This window comes from Petromyzon marinus, chromosome 34 (assembly GCF_048934315.1).
Source record: "Petromyzon marinus isolate PM22_M1 ecotype Great Lakes invasive population chromosome 34, UKy_Petmar_22M1.pri1.0, whole genome shotgun sequence".
NCBI classification, from domain to species: domain Eukaryota; kingdom Metazoa; phylum Chordata; class Hyperoartia; order Petromyzontiformes; family Petromyzontidae; genus Petromyzon; species Petromyzon marinus.
Genome location: NC_133700.1, coordinates 7,234,606 through 7,258,229, shown reverse-complemented (window position 1 = coordinate 7,258,229; position 23,624 = coordinate 7,234,606). Strand labels below are relative to the sequence as shown.

The 23,624-nt window shown below is 44.7% G+C and overlaps 1 protein-coding gene across 1 annotated transcript in view; it reads right to left on the bottom strand.

Moving 5' to 3' along the window:
- LOC116948656 (carboxy-terminal domain RNA polymerase II polypeptide A small phosphatase 1-like) overlaps positions 1-22,913 on the bottom strand; it is a 37,129-nt gene extending 14,216 nt beyond the window's left edge. The window contains exons 1-3 of the mRNA XM_032965556.2: positions 22,753-22,913; positions 6,301-6,545; positions 4,357-4,458 (exon numbers count right to left, since the gene is read on the bottom strand). Of these exons, the coding sequence (XP_032821447.1) occupies positions 4,357-4,458; positions 6,301-6,545; positions 22,753-22,819 (414 nt within the window). The 5' untranslated portion in view covers positions 22,820-22,913. The remainder of the gene's footprint in view (positions 1-4,356; positions 4,459-6,300; positions 6,546-22,752) is intronic.
- Between the last annotated feature and the right edge of the window lie 711 nt (positions 22,914-23,624).

Sequence of the window (23,624 nt, the reverse complement as noted above, 5' to 3'; positions counted from 1 at the left end):
TGAAGAAAGTGACAAGTACGAATGTGACTAGTTTATTTGTACTGATGTAGCACAACTGTGTGTAGGTGTGAACAATAGACAACTTAACGTAAAATATACTATTCAGAATCGTCAACGTTCAAAACATACCTGCTAACGTCCAACCAGCAACTTTGCACAATACCTTCTCCCGTGACTTCTTCCTCCATTTCTGACGGTTACTTTTGTTTATCCGTCCACTTTCTAATTTTACCTCCACACCTTTGCTCGGCAAAATAAAAACCAGGAAACGGCTGAATAACAAACAATGCTGCCTCTCTCCTTCTTTTATCACACATTCTTAAGGGTGTCAGCCCCTCTTCCCACCCCCCCCCCCACCCCCCCAAGTTGTGACACTTTATTTTTTCGATTTCGAGACTGAAAAACATGTTTTCGCAACGGGCGCGTGCGCGCAACAAGCGCCGCCGCTTTGCCAATAACGGTGACGTCGAGAGCGTTCTCACAGTCGCGACGGGGAGAATGAATGCACTCGCATCGGCCGCGTTCTATCCGCTGCTCGATGAAGCGCTCTCCCCTTCCCCCAAGCTATCGCAGATCTCTCGCGGTTTCCGCGACGCAACGATCCGCCGACGAGAATTTCGTTTCGTCGCTCCCGTCTGTGCGGCGGACGTTCCCCCCACCGCCCCTCCGCTCTCGGGCGTTTTTCCTCCTTCGGCTGCCACTCCATCGTTAGTCTCGACCACCGCCCAAGCCCACTTACTTTTATGAACAAATATATTTTTTTACGACGAAGGAAAACATTGCCCCAAAAGGTCATCGGTTGTACGCACGCTTTGTTGTTGAGGACAGATTTTTTTATAAAATAATGGGGTTTTATTACTTGTCATTTTCTAAACAGTCAATATGATATATTTAACTTGGATTTGTTCCCAAATGTATGAAACTTGTCCATGCCAAGTGTCATTTTCAGCTGTTGCTTTCCCATTTTCTCCGTCAATCCATAGTCATAGTGGGTAATACACAGCTGAAATTAACCGCTCATCAACCAGCAACACTTACAATTGTCCGTGTGAATGAATAAATCCTCAATGAGCTGCCAAAGTGAGTGCTTAAGTTTTAAGCTTCGAATATATCTCATGGAGAGGTCAGGGTACTTGTTGTACGGTTCAGTTCTCAAGGCAGCACTGGATTCATAGTCTGAAATACCATAAAGTTAATCTTAAAATTCATTACTCTTTTCATCACCATCACAACCACCAAGGTTACATGTTCCCGTGAACATCACCAAAGCCTAACAGACCGACTCAGCCTACCGCATTTGACCGTACGGTGTTCAACCACCGCACTGCAGGTCACCTCACTTCTCTATTTCTCTCTCTCTCTCTCCGTGTCCCTTGCTGCGCTCCACTCTGGAATTGCCTTCCCATCGTTCTTTATCAGAATAAGAATCTTTATTTAGTATCCGATGAGCAACGGGGATTTTTTTCACAGACGTCCAGTCCCTTCCCCCCCCCCACCCCCGAGCTCTTACAATAATAACTCGGCTCAATTTAAAAAAAAACGAGTCAATCTCTATCTGTTACAACTCTCCCAATGTTCTGCCTGTTGCGAGCCGCAAGGCGTTTTTTGGACACTTTGGAGCTGTGCTCAGCGAACTGTGTTTGAAAAAAATATTTACCAGGTCTGCTTAATGAGTATTTAACGATTACCTCGATGGCAGTACCGGGTAATTTACTGGGTTACGATTACGGTAATAAAAGGGAAACATTAAAGTGCACATGACATATAATACAATTGTCATTAAAAAAAGCAATTTACACCAAAAGCATCTTCATCATACACGCAAAAGAAAGCGTACACCCCATATGTCAATCCACTGCTGGATGAAAGCCCCCCCCCAAAGTCGTGTTAGTCGACAAGGTCGTTTGACCATACATCACCACGCTGGTCAGTCTGTGTTGGTACAGGCCGGCGTTCGGGACCAGTTCAGGCATCACTCGCCCGCTGATTGTTAGCCAGCGCCGGCAATGGAGCGCAGCTCACCGGTGAACAAACTGCTCCACCGCTACTCCATCTCCACGACATACAAAACACAGCTTGCCTTTGTGAAACTTCGAAACCGCAACTGCATCTCGAGATGCCGCGGGAGAGAAGGGGCGACTAAGCGTACTGACAGGGCGTAGCAGAAGGCGGCTGGTAATCGGGAAAGAGGGAGGTTTTTTTTTTCTTTCTCTCTCTTTCAGGAAGGAAAAGGGTGTTTATAAGGAACCGAGGAACGGGGGGGAGGGGAAAAAATCCTACAGTGTACACGCGAAGCCCCTTTTTGTCCGTTCACCGCGAGGAAAAACCCCGGCGGGTCTCGCGAGCGTGATGGCTATACTTCACCGTGCCGGTGCAGCGTGGGTTGGTTGGTGAAGGCGCGGTGGGGGGGGCATAGATGCAAGAGCACAGAAGTACAGTGCCAGAGGGGCACAGCAGAGAATTGGTTAGCGCACTGTACTATAAAACGCGGTGAAAAGCGAGTTTTGATTCCTGGCCAAAGTTAACATCTGTGATGAGTGATATCTGAACCGGTCTTGGGTCCCCCTCCCCCGGCCCCCGATTCAATAAACACGCAACGGCCAGCAACAGGGCCCTAGGGTGGTGCGGGGCGCGGGAAACAAAAAAAAATCACACCGGTGCGGACCCAACGGCGTCTTCAAACTGAATGAGAAGCATTACATCTGACGCGGCGACGTCGAAGCCCTGGAGGGACCCCCGAAGTGCGGGGCCCGGGGCCGTCGGCCCCGCATTCGCTATGTTACCCTAGGGACTGCTCCGTACGGCAGTGAAGTATGGTCAGACGACCACCCCCCCCTCACCCACGACCAACATGGAGTGGGCAGCCCATCCAGCAGAGGACCGGCAAAGAGGGCTGGCTGTAAGATATTCTGATAATCAGTAGGCTAGAGTAAAAACAAAGGAAACATGGAAACGAGTACAATAGGCCAATAGTGGCCGTGAACAAGAAACAATTCTGTTTCAAAGACCAGTATTCACGCAACTTGAATGGACCCATTATGTTGAGGGAAACAGAGGGTCGTGCAGCAGAAATCCATGCATTGTACTTGTAAGCTCCTAACATCGACGCTCCCTGGCTTCAACAATCCACACTGACCAGCGTTGTGAAGTAGGGTCCACAACGAACCCGTACGGCTGGTCACAAGGGGCCCGCATACAGCAGTTAGTTGACAAAAAGCATTGTTTGTGCAAACTGCTGCCCTGCGAGCTCTTGAAACGAGCAGATGATTGACATCCGACGCATTCGCTGAATATCGCGGCCGAGAAATTTCATTCACATACCCACCAAAAGCGTACGATCGCTACACCACATGAACCGATACATTGTTACTGGCGGATGGCATTTTCTATCAATGGTAGATGACTTAAGTGCCATCATTGTATCAACATCGCAATCACCTCCATATTGACCACTAAAACCAAAGCATCATTTACATTGACTTCCATCACCATCACAATAATTACTACCACCACCACCAGTATCACCACCACAAGAGTCACCACCACCACCACAAGTATCACCACCACCAGTATCACCACCACCACAAGTATCACCACCACCACAAGTATCACCACAAGTATCACCACCACAAGTATCACCACCACAAGTATCACCACCACCACAAGTATCACCACCACCAGAAGCTCCAATTTTAAAATGACCACCAACACAACTTCCACGATTTCATCACCACCGCCACCAGCACCATAACAGCAACCACCACCACATCACCAAAGCCATGATCAACATTTACAGCAGCGCTACCATCACCGACACCAATGCAAATTGATCTGACTAATATATCTGCGATTGCTGCCTTGGCAGTGGTGCATAAGCACAGAAAACACAGACTCAACAACTACATCAATAAGACTGCCCTAGGAGTATAAAGTATAAACAAATAGTTGATGTGTCAGGCATTGTCCCGTCCTTGACCTACGTGCAAGTAAAAAGAACCACTGCCTTACATTGCCAATAATCGTACAACATCTTCGCCTTTTAGGACAGCGCCATTGGCGAACGTGTTGGGGGTTATATTCTTGGTTCTTGCTGTGGTTTGCACACCTGATGATGATTGCTTGTGTTGCAGTCGAAACGTCGTAAGAATTTTATTGTTTTATATATTTTTATTATTTTATTGTTTCCCTTCTACGTGGTGACTTTACCGAAAGAACCAAGAATATGAATCCCTGCAGCCACGAAAGCTTTAAATCAAAAGTGTCGTGGGTTGTTCCTGCTCTTAAATCCGAGTTGTTGTTTTAAAAAAAAAAACTGCTTTTCACCATGAAGGGAATGTCAGGCGGTAAACGTCTCACCTTGAAGGAACTGTGGACCAGCGTTTCGTCAAGGTCGATCACCACGCAGATCCGACCGGCGTCATCCGGCCGTGCTTCGGTCAGGAGGTACTTACTGGTCGGCTGTGTTTGCGTTTTGACATCGAGAGAAAACAAAAAGCAAGCAGGACGTTACTAACAGGAAAGAGTTGCTGTGTGTTTTTGTTGTCGCTGGCTTTTTTTAGGGTGTTTTCTTACGAGCGTGCAATTTTAGCCAAGACAGCGTAGCTGCTTCTAGTAATGGTTCCGGTTGGTTCACTGACGCAGCATTGTGGTTGCAGGGGAACTGCCTGCCATTTTGTTTTTTATACCCAATCCCCAAAAAAAGACAATTATCTTATTAAAGCATACAATAGTGAAAAATTAGAAATTGTGTGCACATAGCCAACATGGTAATGTGTTCTTTTAAACCGTAAACTCAAGATAATTGTAACGTCGGTGCCCGGGTGGCTCAGACATCGTCAAGAACGCCGAGTTGGCCCGGCTGAGATCGTGAGTTCAGCAGCCAGGCGCAGCTGTCTGCGATTAAACCAGATTCTCAGGTGTCACGGAGTTGTGATGGTCTAAGCCCGGTGACCAATGACCGCACACAAAAAAAAAATCAATCGCGTTACATTTGCTTTTTAACTTCACGTGACAAAATTTTTAGTTTTGAGACTTTTAAAAATTTTTACTGTTACGGGTGAACGTTCCCTTGAAGCGTGTTTCATTTGTTTGTCCATCCCCCGCACCTCTGATTAGCATGGTTGGCCACGTACGGTTACGAAAAAGTTTAACAAACATAAAGTGTGGGGATAGTGCTGCCCCCTAATTTGTGCACCAGAGTTCACTTGGAGGGATATCAAAAGCAGTTCCCCCGATACCGATCTTTTAGGGCCGCTTTCCAACTCGAGTAGGTCTGACATGTTCTTTAGCTCCGTGACCCACCTGGCTACAGCTTAAGATGAATATTTACTGGTGGCATATCACCACCGATCAGTGGCTACACCCAGATAAACATTTCAGACAGGAGAAAATTGATTTCTTATGAAGAGTACTTGGGTCAGAAATAAGTTTTATGTCAAGCCATGTTGTCATTTTATGCCGAAATGGACATACATATTACAAGTATCGAAACTAAAATATACCTCAAGATATAAAATTTACAATGTTAGATTTACGAAAAAAATGTATCAAAAATGGTTGAGGATGTATAACGTTGTAAGGCGGAAGGGACGGGCATTTGCCCCTGCCCCCCTTTCCACCCCCCATGCCCCTCCCCCCCCTGCCACCCCCACCCCCCAACAAGTGTACCTCTGTACCATCGACGTTCCAGCTTAAATCCCATCAACATGCTCACAGAGTAGCAAAAAAAACTGCCAAGTTTTTTTCCCCACCTGTAATAACGACTTCTCCTACGACGACGATGGCGGAGAGCGGAGGGGAATCCCCGCGAACGCGTTGTGAAACGTGCCCCTGCCCCTACCTGGGTGCCACGGTGGCGAGATGTTAACTACCACGCCTGGTACACAGGAGGTCGTGGGTTTGATCCCGACCCTGACGCCTGTATATTTGGATCATTAGACCTCCTTTGCCAGTACCAAAATATAATAATAGGGGTTTTCCCCTTTTTTATGGCAACAATACCTGTGGTCAATATGACCACAAGCATTGTGGTTTCAGTTTTGTTGCCAGAAAAAAAAGGGGAAAAACCCTATTATTGTATGCTTGGAGTTTTGCGTGTCCCTCTCTCTCCCCGCGGTCGCGTGGATTTTTCTCCGGGTCCTCTGGCTTTTCCCACCACAGTTAGGATCAACGTGCGTTGAGATTATTTGGCTACGAACACATTTCCACGTGATGATAAGCCACTTTCGTTCAGCCATCATTGTTGGCCTTACCTGGTAAAATAAAATAAAATAAAAAAAAGTTCAATAGGTTTTTTTGTACCTCGTATGACGATGCCCTCGCGATGGACCCGTTCTCGTCGAGCAACCCGGCGCCCGAGCCCAGGCTGTTGCCCGTGCCGGGCCCAACGCCGGCCCCATTGGCCGGCGCATCCCTCCGCTCGGGGCTCTCTGTGTGCCGCAGGCAGCAGAGCAGCGAGCGGAAGATCCCGCGTCCACGGGGCTTCTTCTTGCTCGAGCCGCCGCGGGAAGGCTGCTGTTGCTGCTGCGGCAGCTGCTGCACGCTCACTGCGGGCAAAAGGGTGGAGCGAGAGAGACAAGGAAGGGGGGGGGGAGAGACACGTTTAGTTTGATGTCCATCCCCCTCCCCCGCCTGTCCCTGCACGCACCACACATGAGCACGGTTGGTCACGTACGGTGCGAGAGAAGTACAACATACATACATGCGAGTTTTTTTTTACGTACACACAGGTTTCATCATTCGCTGGGTTCTCACTCGTCGAGGGCCGGTGGACTTCAGCGAGCCTACGTACCCCCAAACAAGTCGACAGGCCAACCGATCAGCTGACGAAGTTCAACAGACGTGCGTGCGTACATGCGAACGAGAAGCGGGCGAGGATGAATTCCTTGCGCTCAATCACACGCAGTTGTGACACAAACACAGTGAGGGGCCTGCAAGACAGGGAAATCAAGTACAGCGACGTCCTGACTGGCTGCATCAGTTACCGGCAGTAAATAAAACACGTTAACTTATATTTATAACGAAACGTCTATTAATACGTACCCCTTCGACAATCTTAAGACGTTTAAGGAAGTACGATTTCAAAAACAAAACTAAATTTAGTAATGGACATGGAAGTGCCAAGATGACTCGGCAGCTAAAGCCGAGTCAGCTGCCATGACCACAATTTAGGATCGTGATTGAATTCAAAAATAAATTATTTTTCTGTTGTTCGTGTTCCTTCTCCTTTGCACTGTTCATCTAATTCGCTGTGTATTGTCTGTTGCTTCATTTATTCCATTTGCTTAAAAGGCAACATTTTACATGTAGTTCCAAACATTATAAATAATAGATTTTAACACACACAGTCGGTGCTTGTATTGTGAGCTGAACAATTGGCTTTCATTGATTAATTATTATACGAGTTGCATGAGCTCCGTATGGCTTTGCAATTTTTACACAATTTCCAGCAATGTACTTATTTGTTACATCATTCTTTAAATATATTTAGAGTAGAACTCCTCTCATCTGCAATGATGTGGAGTCATTCTGTGACGAACATGCACATTCGTGGATACGTTTCATTTGAATCTATACCCACAAAAAACACCTGTTACGCGCAAACTCTTGCAGGCTGTACACACTCCCATGTAAAGAAACCTTTCACAAATATACAGAACTCATGGGAACTATAACTGGCGATGATCATGAGACTACTTACTTTTTCGAACACCGAAAACAAACTTCTCTCAGCATGACAATGACGACGACGTGAACGACGGTCAGCGGACGGGGAAGTTTTGCCGCGATGTGGGGCATCCCCCACATCGGTCCGTACGGCAACAGACAATGCACGCGGCTTTGTTTACCTCCAGAGGGGCATCTCCCCAGCGTCTCCTAGTAGCCGCCAGGGCATAACCTCACGTCACGTGATGCCCAGGGGCCATCCATTGTGCACGTGCACAAAAATCTGTCAAAACTTGACCCCTCTCTCCCTCCCTGTAGGCACGTGTACTTTTTACACCCCACCCACCCCCACCTGCGTACGTATCCTTGACGCACCTCCCCCCGCCCCGGCCCCGAATCCTATAGAACGGCCGATATTTAATCCACGCAGAAACGATCAAGGATTCATAATATTAACGTGTTTAAGCAAACAGATGGTCCACCGCCGGACTATCTAACTAATTTCAAGGCCGATGTGGACAAATTATTATCGAGGCTTCACCCCCTGCCCCCCCTCCCCCCCGTTTCCTATGTGTACGGACATTGTCAGTAGACCCCCCATACGCAACGCATTTTGGTTAACCCCCCCCCCTCTCCCCTCCATGCCTACGTACTAAATGGATGGCCCCCTACCGGTCCACAATAAACAATTAAAATAAACACGAGCCACACTGCAAGCAGCTCGTTTCACCTTATCAGTACTTGGCCGATATCAGACGAGAGCTTAAACGCTTTTGCAATCTGCATTATTGTGGAGCAGGTGAAACTTGTGAAATGTGCATTGTAAATAAAGATGCGGTATATTATACTGTGCTGCGGTACATATTCATTCACGGCGGTTAACACAATGGCCACGTTCCTTAAAATCCACCCCCACCCCCCCTCATCCTTCCTGTGTTTGGGCACCAGAGTGACGAGATGACAACTACCTCGCCTGGTATACAGGAGGTTGTGGGTTCGATCCCGAACCTGACACCTGTATATTTGGAGTGTGCATGTTCTCCTCGTGGCCGCGTGAATTTTTCCACATTTATAAACATGCATGGAGATTATTTAGATCAGTTTGGTGCTATGAATGTCGAAATGATGGGCCACTTTGTTGAGCTATCAATTGTGGCCAGGTCGCTTCTGAAAAGGAGCTGTATAGCTCATTGGGCCTTACCTGGTATAAAAAAATATAATTTTAAAAAATATACAAAATAAAAAAAATTGTCAAAAAAAAGTGTGGGCACACTTAACCCTTCCAAAACATCTGGCCAACATGGAAGAGTAGGCCAAATACCTTCCACTAAAAGGGCTCTCTATTGCTCCCCCTGGTGGAAGCCCTTCTACCAGCAGGTGGCATGAGCAAGGAATCGCAGGGCTGCACCTACACATTTTATTGTGTACTTTGGCATTGTGCGTGTCATTGTCAAAATGCGAGGCTTGATCGGTCATCCGGGAGTTATCATTCACATGAACAGGTCATATTACATCTGGGGCTTCAGAATTATAGTTTCGAACAAGCACGTTTAATGTATTACTGATAATACCATCAGTTATGATCTATACACTGCTGGATAGAGGCCCCCCCACCCCCCATGCCGTCACCATCCCCGCACGGTCACGCGATGCCACATTCCATCTAGCCCAACGGGGCGAACAACCTGCGGCTCCCACAAGCCGCATGCGGTGGCTCTTCAAGAACCGCTTCTCCGTGAGACGCTATTTATTTATTTATTCGAGACCACCAATCACCTCGTATTCACTAAGCAGTGCATCGCGGCTCGTTAAATGCTGAGCTTTTTTGTCCTCCGTTACCGAATTCGCAAAAAATGTCCCTTCTTATTTTTGCTTCCGACCCCTGATCTAGCCACCTGCGCACGAGCTGACCTCATCGCTCCGTCTCTATGTGAATTTGACACTTTGGGCATTCACACTCTTTGGTTCTTTCATCTAAGTCACGTGGGTATAAAATAAAAGAAATCGTGACGTTTCGATCGCAACACAAGCGTCCGTCATCAGGTGGAACAGATACAACGGAAGAACTGCTGACGTACATTGTCACCAACCCACACTTACCAGTGTGGTGAAGTCCTCTCACTCCACCACGCCACGCCACGCCAATGGCAGTGCAGTCTAAACCACTGACAACATATTCAACTTTTGATTTAAAGCTTTCGTGACTGCAGGGATTCATATTCTTGGTTCTTTCGGTAAAGTCACGTAGAAGGGAAACAATAAAATAATAAAAAATATAAAACAATTAATTTCTCACGACGTTTCGATTGCAACACAAGCAATCATCATCAGGTGTGAAAACCACATGATGATGATGATGATGAAACTTTACGTTTTGGAAATTGCCAGAGCACGGTGTTTGTTGTGCGTTTCGTTTTGTTTAACATTCCAACCACTGGGGGTAACCTGCGCTCTTGCATCTCCAGATGCCTCTCGCTCGCATTCTCCACGTGGAAAACGGAAATCCACTTACAGACACCCCACATACTGTACCTCAAATGTCCTTCTTACCTTCTTCTCAACAGTTGATGAAATATATTCTTGGTTCTTTCGGTAAAGTCACGTAGAAGGGAAACAATAAAATAATAAAAAAAATATAAAACAATAAAATTCTCACGTTTCGACTGCAACACAAGCAATCATCATCAGGTCGTGAGAATTGTATTGTTTTATATATTTTTTATCATTTTGTTTCCCTTCTACGTGACTTTACCGAAAGAACCAAGAATATGAATCCCTGCAGTCACGAAAGCTTTAAATAAAAAAAAGTAGATGAAATATTGTGAAAGCGATGACTCCCATAGTTTACAGAGGAAAAGTGTTAACACATTTAATAAGCGGATTGTGAGATGTGTAGACGTTTTGAAATCAAATGGGTTTTTTTCCTATATCCCTTCATTATTTTATTGTGACGTCCATAAATTCATCACCCTGTATTACCTGGCTTCTCAACTTCAAGTGGCCTTCATAAATTCCTCATGCATTCATACAATAATTTCACCGTAAGCAGATTCATGTATTCCCCCATACTCTCTAAAGCGCATTTAAGGAAAAAACACATTTACCACAGTCCCTTAAGCAGAGGGGGGAGGGGGGGCATGTATATTAATCAATCGCTCGCGATAACCATCCTTGGAAAAGTGCGAGGATGAATATCGCTCAATGTTGATTTATGAAAATGTTATGGAAATATATTCCCTTGCGGCCACTTGGTCAGAAAGGCGTCTGACGACGCAAAAGAGCCAAAACAAGTGAGATACAGCACACACGAGGCCTATAACAACCTAGAAAGACTATACAGCGACAGACAATACATATAGAACACACTGTACAAACAACACAAAACGAGGAAAGGAAACAGCACACACAGGGCGCAACCGAAACACATTGCAGAAGTTCAAGGCCCATGACCCAATCACCTGGAATTCGCCCAATATTGCCAAACCTTGGAACCTAAGCAGGAAGGAGATTCGAGCCTGGATAACGCTTGGATAACCTTCCATACAGTTACCAAAGTTATGACAGGTTTTACTGGCTAAAGACTACAGGGCTGCATGGAGGGCAGTGCAGAAAAATACATTGCCCTGTACTTCTATGCTGCCACCTTAACTTAATGATCCCAAACCTGCACCAACCGGCACTGACTGTTGTGGTGATCAGTCCCTCTGTCACCTGCCTGGCGTGGTGAGCCAATCATTCATTAAGCAGTGGACTGACTGTACAGAGATACAAGGGCCAGTCAGTTTAGCGAGGGCTTACATGCCAGGTTAAGACATTATGTGAACCGTGTACGAGCATGCAGGCGATGATAAAATTATCATCATCACCAGCCATGGTCGATTCACTGCTGCTCAAAGTCTTCCCCAACTGGTAAAGTAAAAGACCCGGTCCCCTTTGGGTTCAACCCAAGTGGTGCCACGCCACAAATGTGTATTTAAAAAAGCACCAGCCATGCCGCCGGTCACAAAGCACAACTTTTGTCAAATTAAAACTACAGCAGCTGAGTTTGCCAGGCGGCACAGAGGTCAGGGTCCGGAACGAGCCCCACCGAGACCCCGGGTTTGTGGCAAGTCGATGGTCTCAGCTGGGTTATCAATGACTGCGCCTAAAACATAATTCGCATTACATCCGTTTTCCACTTAATTTGGCATCTTCCCACAATGAGACTTTTAATCTTGCCCCAGCATGAGATGAACAATATTTAAAAGGACGTTAAAAGTTGTGCCCCTACAGTGGCTAACGGGCGGCTTCTAAAATAAGAGAAATACAATACTTCTGCGATGTCATCATCTGCGAAAGATTTCCATTACAAAGCTGACGGCATTGTGGGGCTGCAGGTTTCCACACCGAAATCTCTTCGACTCGAGACGTTGCCACCGCTATCACCAAAGTAGTCAAATTGGTGGGGGTGGTGCCGGGCAAACAAAAGACGACAACACAGTGGAGGTTTTCTTGCACGTACTTTTCACACTTAAAACATTCTTTAGAGTACTTGAAGATGGGCTAAGTTCAATGTGAAACAGTGTCTCTGTACTACGACCTTTGCGCACAGAGGTACATAGCGTGCCCCCCGACCCCCACCGACACCAAGCTGTCCATTTCCAAGTTCGGGCATTGTTAACGCCATGAATTACTCCTTGTTTTTTTTTGGTAAAGTCACGTATGTAGAAATACCATAAAATTATATTAAAATAATTTATGCAGTCACGAAAGCTTTAATTATTTATTAACGCCATGAATGTTGGCACTTGGGTATACCAGGTGTTATAGGTTAGAGCTGCCAGCTTAATTCTGCCAGTTAAGACATTCACTCTTGAATCCATCTGTACAGAGCTTTTGAGTGTTAACCGTTCGTAGTGTTTTATATAATTTTTAGGGGCTTCAATTTACATCACAATGCAGGACCCTTCTGAGGCCTTTGGACTATATTGGGCTTCTCTCACGGACAAATAGATTACGTGACTGTGCACTGTTTGGCTACAATTTTACCATTTTTACATTTGCGGGACAAAGGCCATGGTGTGCAGTTACGATGAAAATTATCGCCAAAAGCGTCACGTCAACATTTCTGACTTACTCCATTGGGAATTGAAAGCAAACACGGTGCATCTCAATTGTTGTATTAGCGTCACATCCGCTTTATGTTCGAGCATGGCCCCCCGAAGTAGATACCGCAGCGATATCTCCGAGATCCCTTCATGAGACCCTCTGCTCTCCACAGCAGGGGCAAACACTGTCCCACCTGCCCTTCTACAGTTTTCATTGTCCCAAGAACCGTCAGACTGATGGGTTTTTTTTTTATTCTCAGAGGTGGAATTTAGCCAAAAAGGAAATGCGAGGATTTGTTGTTGTTGTTGGAGCAGTCATTAGTGGACCAGGCGGAGATCATCCAATCACAAAACCTGACAATCCTGATATTAAATCACAGCCGGCTGAAAGCTGAATTCAAACCCAGGGCCTCACACCGGTGCCAGTTGGAAGAACTCTGACACTGAACAATCGCCAGTCGCCAGCGTTTGTGATTTATAAAACTTGAGCCCACGTAACACCAACACCTCCGAGGCGTCCTTCACTAAAGCGGTCGTCCGCTGACGCCAGCGGTCGACCCGAGGGGGTTGCGAGAGAGAAGACGTAAATGTTAAAATGCCAAAAATGCGAGTGATTACTGTCGTGCAGACAAAAACACATGACTTCATGGCAAATGGAATCTTATGTTTACCGTGGGAACGTATTCATCTCTCGACGATGCTCTTACCGGGATTACGTATACATAAAAAAATGTAAGTAAAAACTAATTATAAAAAAATAATACTGTATGTTTCTAAATACAGTACAATAGGTAACTTTTGATAAAATATTCCTTCACTTTATGCATTGCAATAAGCTTGAGAAAATAAACACACTTCATCAGACTGCATGACAATAATTATATCATTACATATCCATACCAGTTTATATTAAAGTACAGCACTTCACATGTGCTTTGCATTATCTATGTAAGGCAAAATAATCGTTTCACAAACGCAATACTGGACTGCATGCCATTATATTTTTAAGCTTTATAATTTGTAGCAATTACCAAAATGCTCTTGTAATAATTTGGATAAATGTAATTATAATTTTGCTCACCATGCAATTGATTAACTTTTTTTTTATTGTTTTGTGGCATTTGTAGCATCATTCGAGAAATGAACAATCTAAAAGTGTTTTTCACAAATTTTCAGGGGGGGGGGGGGGGGGGCACTTTCACCGATAAGACATCAGTTGTGAAGACCGCCACATACATTTCAAACAATTGGGGTTTGACAGCAGCATGATGATGGGGGGGGGGGGGGTTTTCACATGTTTTGTATTGTCAGGTGACGCGAGAGGCCGATAGCGGGCCTTGCAATGAAGGACACTGGTCTATACAGGACACTGGTCTATACAGGACACTGGTCTATACAGGACACTGGTCTATACAGGTCACTGGTCTATACAGGACACTGGTCTATACAGAAACAAAGTTTCTTAAAATGGGTGTCCACCATGCATAAAACTGCATGTTAAAGACTCCTTTTCAGAGGCTACATTCTCAGCTGAGGGCAGAGCAGTAAAACCTATTGTACTACTTAACACAGGACTGTGAATTTAGATTGAAAACGTATTTCTTTAAAACTGCTTTTTGTGTTTAGTTTGCTGTCCTTCCCCCCGCACCTCTGATTAGCACGGTTGACTACGTACGGTGTTTAAGAAATTCAACATACATACTGCCCATAGACTATCACTACCCATAGACACAACATCACCCATAGACTCAACACTGCACCTCCAATAAGCACGGTTGGCTACATACGGTGCGAAAGAAATTCAACATACGTGTCAACCTGCACTGACCAGGCTAGTGGAGTTGTCTCGTATGACAACCCCCAGTGACCGTGTTATAAAAGTGTTGCAGCACAGCAGCTGCGACTGAACGTTACAGTGTTGCTGCCTTGGACACACCGGGAAGATGTTGATGTTTAGATGATATGAAATCAACAGTTTCACATTGACAAACCCCGCCACATGATGCTCTGTATTTAGTTGTAAATAAAACCTTAAATGTGTCCAATCAGGACACCAACGGTTTTGAGTAAGGGTTTTTTTTCTTTTCACTGTCAATCGGATTTCAGAAACCTCTTAGCATTCATGGGTAAAAAAAATACACAATGTTCAAAAACACTGCATAATTATACACCAAAACACGTGTGCATGTGCTGCCCTTTGTAAACTGTCAATCCACTGCCCGATGAAGGCCTCTCCCCACGCCACGCCGGTCGTCGTGGTTGATTATTGGACCATACTTCACCACTGCTGGTCACAGCAGGTCGGTAAAAGGTGGCTTTTAGGCAAGCACGACAACTCTCAGTCGATAACAACAACCGCCATTCGCCACTAAGCGGCGGTGACTTGACGTCAACACGACGCTTGCGCCTGGCTATGTGCACGTTGAGGCCACGTGAAGTGGCCTTAACGTGCACATAGCCTGGCACAAGCGTGAAGTGGCCTCAACGTGAAATGGCTTCAACACCTTTTGTCGCGAGCACGGTGGCCTCCACGCCGAGCGCTTCATTATCGCGGGCTCAACGCTGCTTTCGCTTCCGTGAACCGACGAGGTGGGGAGAGACAGCTCCACATTCCGAGAGACTTCACCAAGTCACAGGTTCATGATGCAGGTTTTTTTTTTGTTGGGTTAGATCGCGTCAATATAAATGTTTCGTTAAACCCTGCACCACCCGACAAAGCCAACTGGTAAGGTTTGTAACTGGCTGCGTCGGGTGGTGCCAAGTTTAACGGCAACATTTCTATTTACGCGATCTAACCCAAAAAATATTTAAAAATACTTTTTTTAAACACGCTTTAACGAAATGTACCCTACTCGTAATATAGGTTAGCCGAAACGTCTAACCTATAAAAAAATTATGTTTAAAAATACTTTTTTATTGATAGAATATAGTATTGTCATCAGTATGAGATAAGTATACCAAGTTTGTAGTCGATACCACATTGGGAAGTGGGTTAAAATTGAGTTACAAGATTTGAGGATACAACAACAACAGTGAGTTAAATAAAAGCGTAAAAAAAAACGATATTATGAATATTGGTTGGGAGAGCCTACGTGTTAAAGGTCACAGGTTGGCATTAACCATTCAAACCGATGGGATGAAAAATGCTCGGCACAAGGTAACAACGGTCCACCAAACCACCAATGCGTGACGTGGAAGCCACCAAACCCACCTGTAACGATTGCAAATCGCTCACAATTCTCTTGAGGTTTCTGCGGTTTGAAAACGCGAATTCCCACCGCCACCAACACACACACACACGGGGGTTTCCTGCGAATGGTTCGGCTTGTTGCGAGTCAACATCGGCGATGTTTTCTGGCTTAAAACCGCAATGCGCCCAATGAAAAATGCCGCTCACATCAATGCACGCGGACCAGACGAAATGACGGGCAAACCCCTAACGGGCCATCATCCATTGAGTCGGTCCGCAAAAATCTGTCAAAAGTTGACCCCTCAAACCCCACTCCCTGTAGGCACGCAAACTTTTTACACCCCCACCCCCCCCCCCTCGGAATCCTATAGAACGGCCGATATTTAATACACGCAGAAACGATGAAGGATTAATAATATTCAAGTGTTTAAGCAAATAGATAGTCCACGGCCGGACTATATAACTAATTTCAAGGCCAAAGTAGACAATGGGGGGGGGGTCTACTAACATTGTCAGTAGACCCCCCCCCCAATACGCAAGCGTACGCATTTGGGTTAACCCCCCCCCCTCTCTCCCCTCCATGCGTACGGACTAAAAGGATGGCCCCTAAGGGAACGACGACTTGAACGTTGTGCACTAAAGCAGTGCCCCCCGTTACGCTCCGGGGGGGGGGGGGCGACGAAAAGTCACGGGGGGAAAAAAAATATAAAAGCGTTCTAAAAACTATTCAAGTGGGCCTCGCTTCTCAATGTGTTTACAATACAAAAATCCCACGCATCCACTCCCAAAAAAAAACCCCCCATCGGTGGCCCCACACAATGCACCAATTGTACTGCACTGCCCAGCAATTCATACCCGGTGGTCGATCTCTTGTTCAAAAAAAAAGAGATAACGGCTCATTCTTCTAATCGTGGTTGTGCACACGCGTGAGTCTGAATGTGTGTGCGTTACCATGTGTGTACTACGTGTGTCTGCGTTCATATATACATTGCATTGTAAGGTACGAGTGTTAGTGTGTGTGTGTGTGCGTACTGTGTTGGAGTAAAGGTGGGGAGCGGTGGGGTAGCGGTTAGCGCTACGAACCCGGCGAACCGAGTTCGATTTCCCGCTCACGGCCAACACCACAGTGACGATTATCTGAACCGGTTCATGGGCCTCCCTTAGGTCGACTCAGCCTCAAATGAGTACCTGGTGCGGTGTGTAAAACATCGCCACTTAGGGAGACAAAGGCGGCCGTGCGTGGTGCTGGCCACGCACCCCCTCGTGTGCCACAGTGCCGGTCTTCATAGGTGCTCGCAAACAGCACTTGCCCCAACAGTATGTTGATGATATACGGGGGATCTTTGTCTTTTGTATGTAGTGCTATATTTGTACTGTACCTCTTTGAGTGAAAGCGAGTTGCATTGTGCCCTGCACTCGATAAGAACGCAGTTAAGGGGTGCAGCCCTGAGTACCGTACAACACCACAGTATTCTATGTTCCCCGATGAATGGGTGTGTGCTGAAAGTGTCGTGTTTGTACACAATCATGAACAACAACAACAAAAAGCATGAACAGAAACATACAAAAGGCGTATGTATTAGCAGAGCTGACTGACAAAGGCGCATCAATACGTAACACACGCCACAATAATAAAACCCAACACCAGCATTTCAAAAAGACATCAACACACGTGGTATATCAGAGAGAGACGCACGCACAGTGTTACAAAGCGACCACATTATACGAGATACCTGTGTGGATAATAGTCACGTGATAGAAACACAATGTTATTGTAATACCAGGTGTGAACAAAAACACAAGAATATTAAGAGACGAGACACATTCACACACAAAAAAACAATAAACGACAAGAGAAATGTACAGAAACGCAACGTTAAACCACCACACTCAGCGCGCATTGCTAACACGGATACGGGCACATTCACAGATTACTACACAAATGTATGTGACACAAACACATTTACACATTACTACAAAAATGTATGACAACACATTTGCACATTACTACACAAATGTATGACAACACATTTGCACATTACTACACAAATGTATGAAACACATTTACACATTACTACACAAATGTATTAAACACATTTACACATTACTACACAAATGTATGAAACACATTTACACATTACCACACAAATGTATGAAACACATTTACACATTACTACACAAATGTATGAAACACATTTACACATTACCACACAAATGTATGAAACACATTTACACATTACCACACAAATGTATGAAACACAAACACATTTACACATTACTACACAAATGTATGAAACACATTTACACATTACTAAACAAATGTATGAAACACAAACACATTTACACATTACTACACAAATGTATGAAACACAAACACATTTACACATTACCACACAAATGTATGACAACACATTTACACATTACTACACAAATGTATGAAACAAACACATTTACACATTACCACACAAATGTATGAAACACATTTACACATTACCACACAAATGTATGAAACACATTTACACATTACCACACAAATGTATGAAACACATTTACACATTACCACACAAATGTATGAAACACAAACACATTTACACATTACTACACAAATGTATGAAACACATTTACACATTACTACACAAATGTATGAAACACAAACACATTTACACATTACTACACAAATGTATGAAACACAAACACATTTACACATTACCACACAAATGTATGACAACACATTTACACATTACTACACAAATGTATGAAACAAACACATTTACACATTACCACACAAATGTATGAAACACATTTACACATTACCACACAAATGTATGAAACACATTTACACATTACCACACAAATGTATGAAACACATTTACACATTACCACACAAATGTATGAAACACAAACACATTTACACATTACCAGACAAATGTATGACAACACATTTACACATTACTACACAAATGTATGACAACACATTTACACATTACTACACAAATGTATGAAACACAAACACATTTACACATTACTACACAAATGTATGAAACACATTTACACATTACTACACAAATGTATGAAACACAAACACATTTACACATTACTACACACATGTATGAGACACATTTACACATTACTACACAAATGTATGTGACAAACACATTTACACATTACTACACAAATGTATGTGACAAACACATTTACACATTATTACACAAATGTATGAGACACACATTCACACATTACTACACAGATGTATGAAACACAAACACATTTACACATTACTACACAAATGTATGACAACACATTTACACATTACTACACAAATGTATGAAACACAAACACATTTACACATTATTACACAAATGTATGACAACACATTTACACATTACTACACAAATGTATGAAACGCAATCACATTTACACATTACTACACAAATGTATGAAACACATTTGCACATTATTACACAAATGTATGAAACACATTTACACATTACTACACAAATGTATGAAACACATTTACACATTATTACACAAATGTATGAGACACACACATTCACACATTACTACACAAATGTATGAAACAAACACATTTACACACTACTACAAAAATGTATGACAACACATTTGCACATTATTACACAAATGTATGAAACACATTTACACATTACTACACACATGTATGAAACACATTTACACATTACCACACAAATGTATGAAACACAAACACATTTACACATTACTACACAAATGTATGAAACACATTTACACATTATTACACAAATGCATGAAAGACATTTACACATTACTACACAAATGTATGTGACAAACACATTTACACATTACTACAAAAATGTATGAGACACACATTCACACATTACTACACATATGTATGAAACAAACACATTTACACATTACTATACAAATGTATGACAACACATTTACACATTACTACACAAATGTATGTGACACAAACACATTTACACATTACTACAAAAATGTATGACAACACATTTGCACATTATTACACAAATGTATGACACAAATTTACACATTACTACACAAATGTATCAAACACATTTACACATTACTACACAAATGTACGAAACACATTGACACATTACTACACAAATGTATGCCAACACATTTATACATTACTACACAAACACATTGACGACCACACACAGCAAAATAAAGCACATTTTCAGACAAATACACACTCCTGGACAGACAGGCTTGCAAAATAAAATTTTAAAAAACTATTTGATAAACAACATGAACACATCATTTGATCAAACAGAAACATTGTATAGCCGAGGGACAAACACAACATATCCATAACCAAAATATAAGATGCACGTTTCAAAATAAAAACCACAACAAACCAAACGCAATTACGCAAGAGAAAAACGAAACATTCCTGGGAAGCTTCACAACACAAAAAGACGGAAAGTATCTCAACGGAATGTCAACAATGCAGGTCAAAGTATCGTGAAATAACTAAAACGGATTGTTAAAATCAAACACGAACACCACAAAATCACACTTTTACAACAATAACAAACCACCGGGAGTCGTTACGAGATGCAAAGAAACCACAACATTCGTTTACAAACTTTACATGAACATTCGTTTACAAACTTTACATGAAGTTGTTTACTTATAACACAACAATCTCCCGGGCACAATTGGAGACACAAAGATCCTCCACCCCCCCCCTTATAGCCTCAAGATACTTTTTGGGGCAAGTGCTGTTAGAGAGCACCCTATGATGCTGTTAGCGAGCACCCTATGATGCTGTTAGCGAGCACCCTATGATGCTGTTAGCGAGCACCCTATGATGCTGTTAGCGAGCACCCTATGGTGCTGTTAGCGAGCACCCTATGGTGCTGGTGTGGCCACGATGGTGCTGTTAGCGAGCACCCTATGATGCTGTTAGCGAGCACCCTATGATGCTGTTAGCGAGCACCCTATGATGCTGTTAGCGAGCACCCTATGGTGCTGTTGGCGAGCACCCTATGGTGCTGGTGTGACCACGATGGTGCTGTTAGCGAGCACCCTATGATGCTGTTAGCGAGCACCCTATGGTGCTGTTGTGGCGACGATGGTGCTGTTAGCGAGCACCCTATGGTGCTGATGTGACCACGATGGTGCTGTTAGCGAGCACCCTATGGTGCTGATGTGGCCACGATGGTGCTGTTAGCGAGCACCCTATGGTGCTGGTGTGACCACGATGGTTATGTTGGCGAGCACCCTATGGTGCTGTTGTGGCCACGATGGTGCTGATGTGGCCAACACCACGCCCGGCCGCCTTTGTCTTCCTAGTGACGATGTTTACACACCGCACACCAGGTACTCATTTTGAGTCACAACACACACACAAACACGTGTGTACGACTCAGCCCTGCTCCCTGTCAAACTACAACTTTAAAAACAACTTTAAAAACACAACTTAAAAAAACACAAACTTTAAAAACACAACTTTAAAAACGTACCGTGGCAATTATTATTGTTGTCATTTTCCCTCAACCCCCCCCCCCCCCCAACATCAAACATAACCCAGAAAACAACCAAAAAAAGCCACACTTTACACAAAACTACCGCTAACTTTTGCCTTTTTCATATATATAAAATTCACACGCGATAAAACCGTCAAGTAACACAAACAACCACCACCAGCAGCACCAGCAGCACCCACAACTAAATAGTTTTCATACAAAGGGGGGCCCCCTTACCCCCCCCCCAGCCGCACACTCTCCACTCCGATCGGCGTTAAAACGGTGAACTTCTAACAACTTGGTCGGCACGAAGCTACTACACAAAACAAACACCACACGACAACACCGTCTGGGGCACAAGTGATGATGTTAAGTTAGTCGCGGACGGTAAGTAAGCACGCAACGCCCGGCCGCCTTTGTCTCTCCTCCAGTAGCGGCGTTGACTACATAGCGTACCGGGGTACCCGTTAACACAAATCTCCCTTTGGTACAGCCTGTAACAACAACAACACTTGCCCCAACAACATATTGTTGTTGTTGGGGCAAGTGTTGTTAGCGAGTGGAACCTATGAAAGCACGGAGCAGTGGGTACACGAGGGGGTGGGTGGCCAGCACCCCGCCCGGCCGTCTTTGTCTCCCCCAGTGGCGATGTTTGTTTGTTTTTTTAACGCAGCCGGAACCAGGTAACTCATTTGATGCCGAGTCGACCTAGGGGAGGGATCGGGAACCGGTGGCCGTGAGCGGGAGTCGAACTTGCTCATTGACAAAGATCCCCCGTGTAGCCTTCAACATAATGTTGGGGCAAGTGCTGTTGGCGAGTAGCACCTAACACACACAAAGACAAAGATCCCCCGTGTAGCCTTTAACAGACTGTAGGGGCAAGTGCTGTTAGCGAGCACCTATGAAGGCCGGTAACGGTACACGAGGGGGTGGGTGGCCAGCACCACGCCCGACCGCCTTTGTCTCCCCAGTGACGATGTTTACACACCGCACCAGGTACTCATTTGAGGCTGAGTCGACCTAGGGGAGGCCCGGGAACCGGTTCAGATAATCGTCACTGGTGTTGGTCGTGAGCGGGAATCGAACCCGTGTCGCCAGGTTCGTAGCGCAGCGTAGCGCTAACCGCTGCACCACCGCTCCCCACACACTCATTAGCACACGCGCACGCGCGCGCACACAACGTTGTTGCCAGGTTTATTTTTTTAAAAAAAATAATTATAAATTACTTATATTAAAAAACACACACACGAGAGAGTTATAGTTTTGAAAAAAAAAATACTACTTCTTCTTCTTCTTCCGAAGGAACAATGTTCGTTACCTCTTTCTGTCGCCGTGCTCGTGTCATCTTCGCGGCAAACTTGCGTGATGATGGTCGCACTTTCCATCGGCTGCTTCTCTCACCACGCAAGCGGCCTCCTCCTCCTCCTCGTCAACCTCCTCCTCCTCGTCGTCGTCGTCCTCCTCACAGTCGCTACCCCCCTCCTCCTCCTCCCTCACCACCCACCCACCCCCCCTAAAAAACAACAACCTACCCCTCGCTTCTTACGCTCAGAAATGTTTAAACGAAACACACACACAAAAAACTACTACTACTGCTGCTGCAAAGACTTGTGACCGCACGCAAGTTTATTCCCCTTACAGCGAACGGCGATAACCGACATGTACTTTTTTATATTATAAACTTTTTTAAATTTCACCCCCCTCCCCCTCCACCACCACCACCACTACTACTACACTACTAATACTCCTCTCTCTCTTTCTCTCTCTCTTTCTCGATGTCGCCACTCGCTTTTGATGCGGGCCGCTGTTGTTTATAGTCAGCGGTAGTCGACGTCGCTCACCCTCGTCAGTTGCCGCTTGTTAGTTTGTTGTTTGTGAGTCAAAGTTGTGTCACAAAGCCGTGGCCGTGGTGGTGATGATGCGCCAGGCCTGACAGAAGCAGCAACATGGAGGAAGAGTGGGGCCACACAAACGCAGCCGTTTCTAGGCGCCCCACACACGCACCACACATACACCACACACTACACACATACACTACACACATACACCACATACATACACTACACACACTACACACTATTACACACATTCACACACATACACCACACACACTACACACATACATACACTACACACATACATACACTACACACATACACCACACATACATACACTACACACATACACACT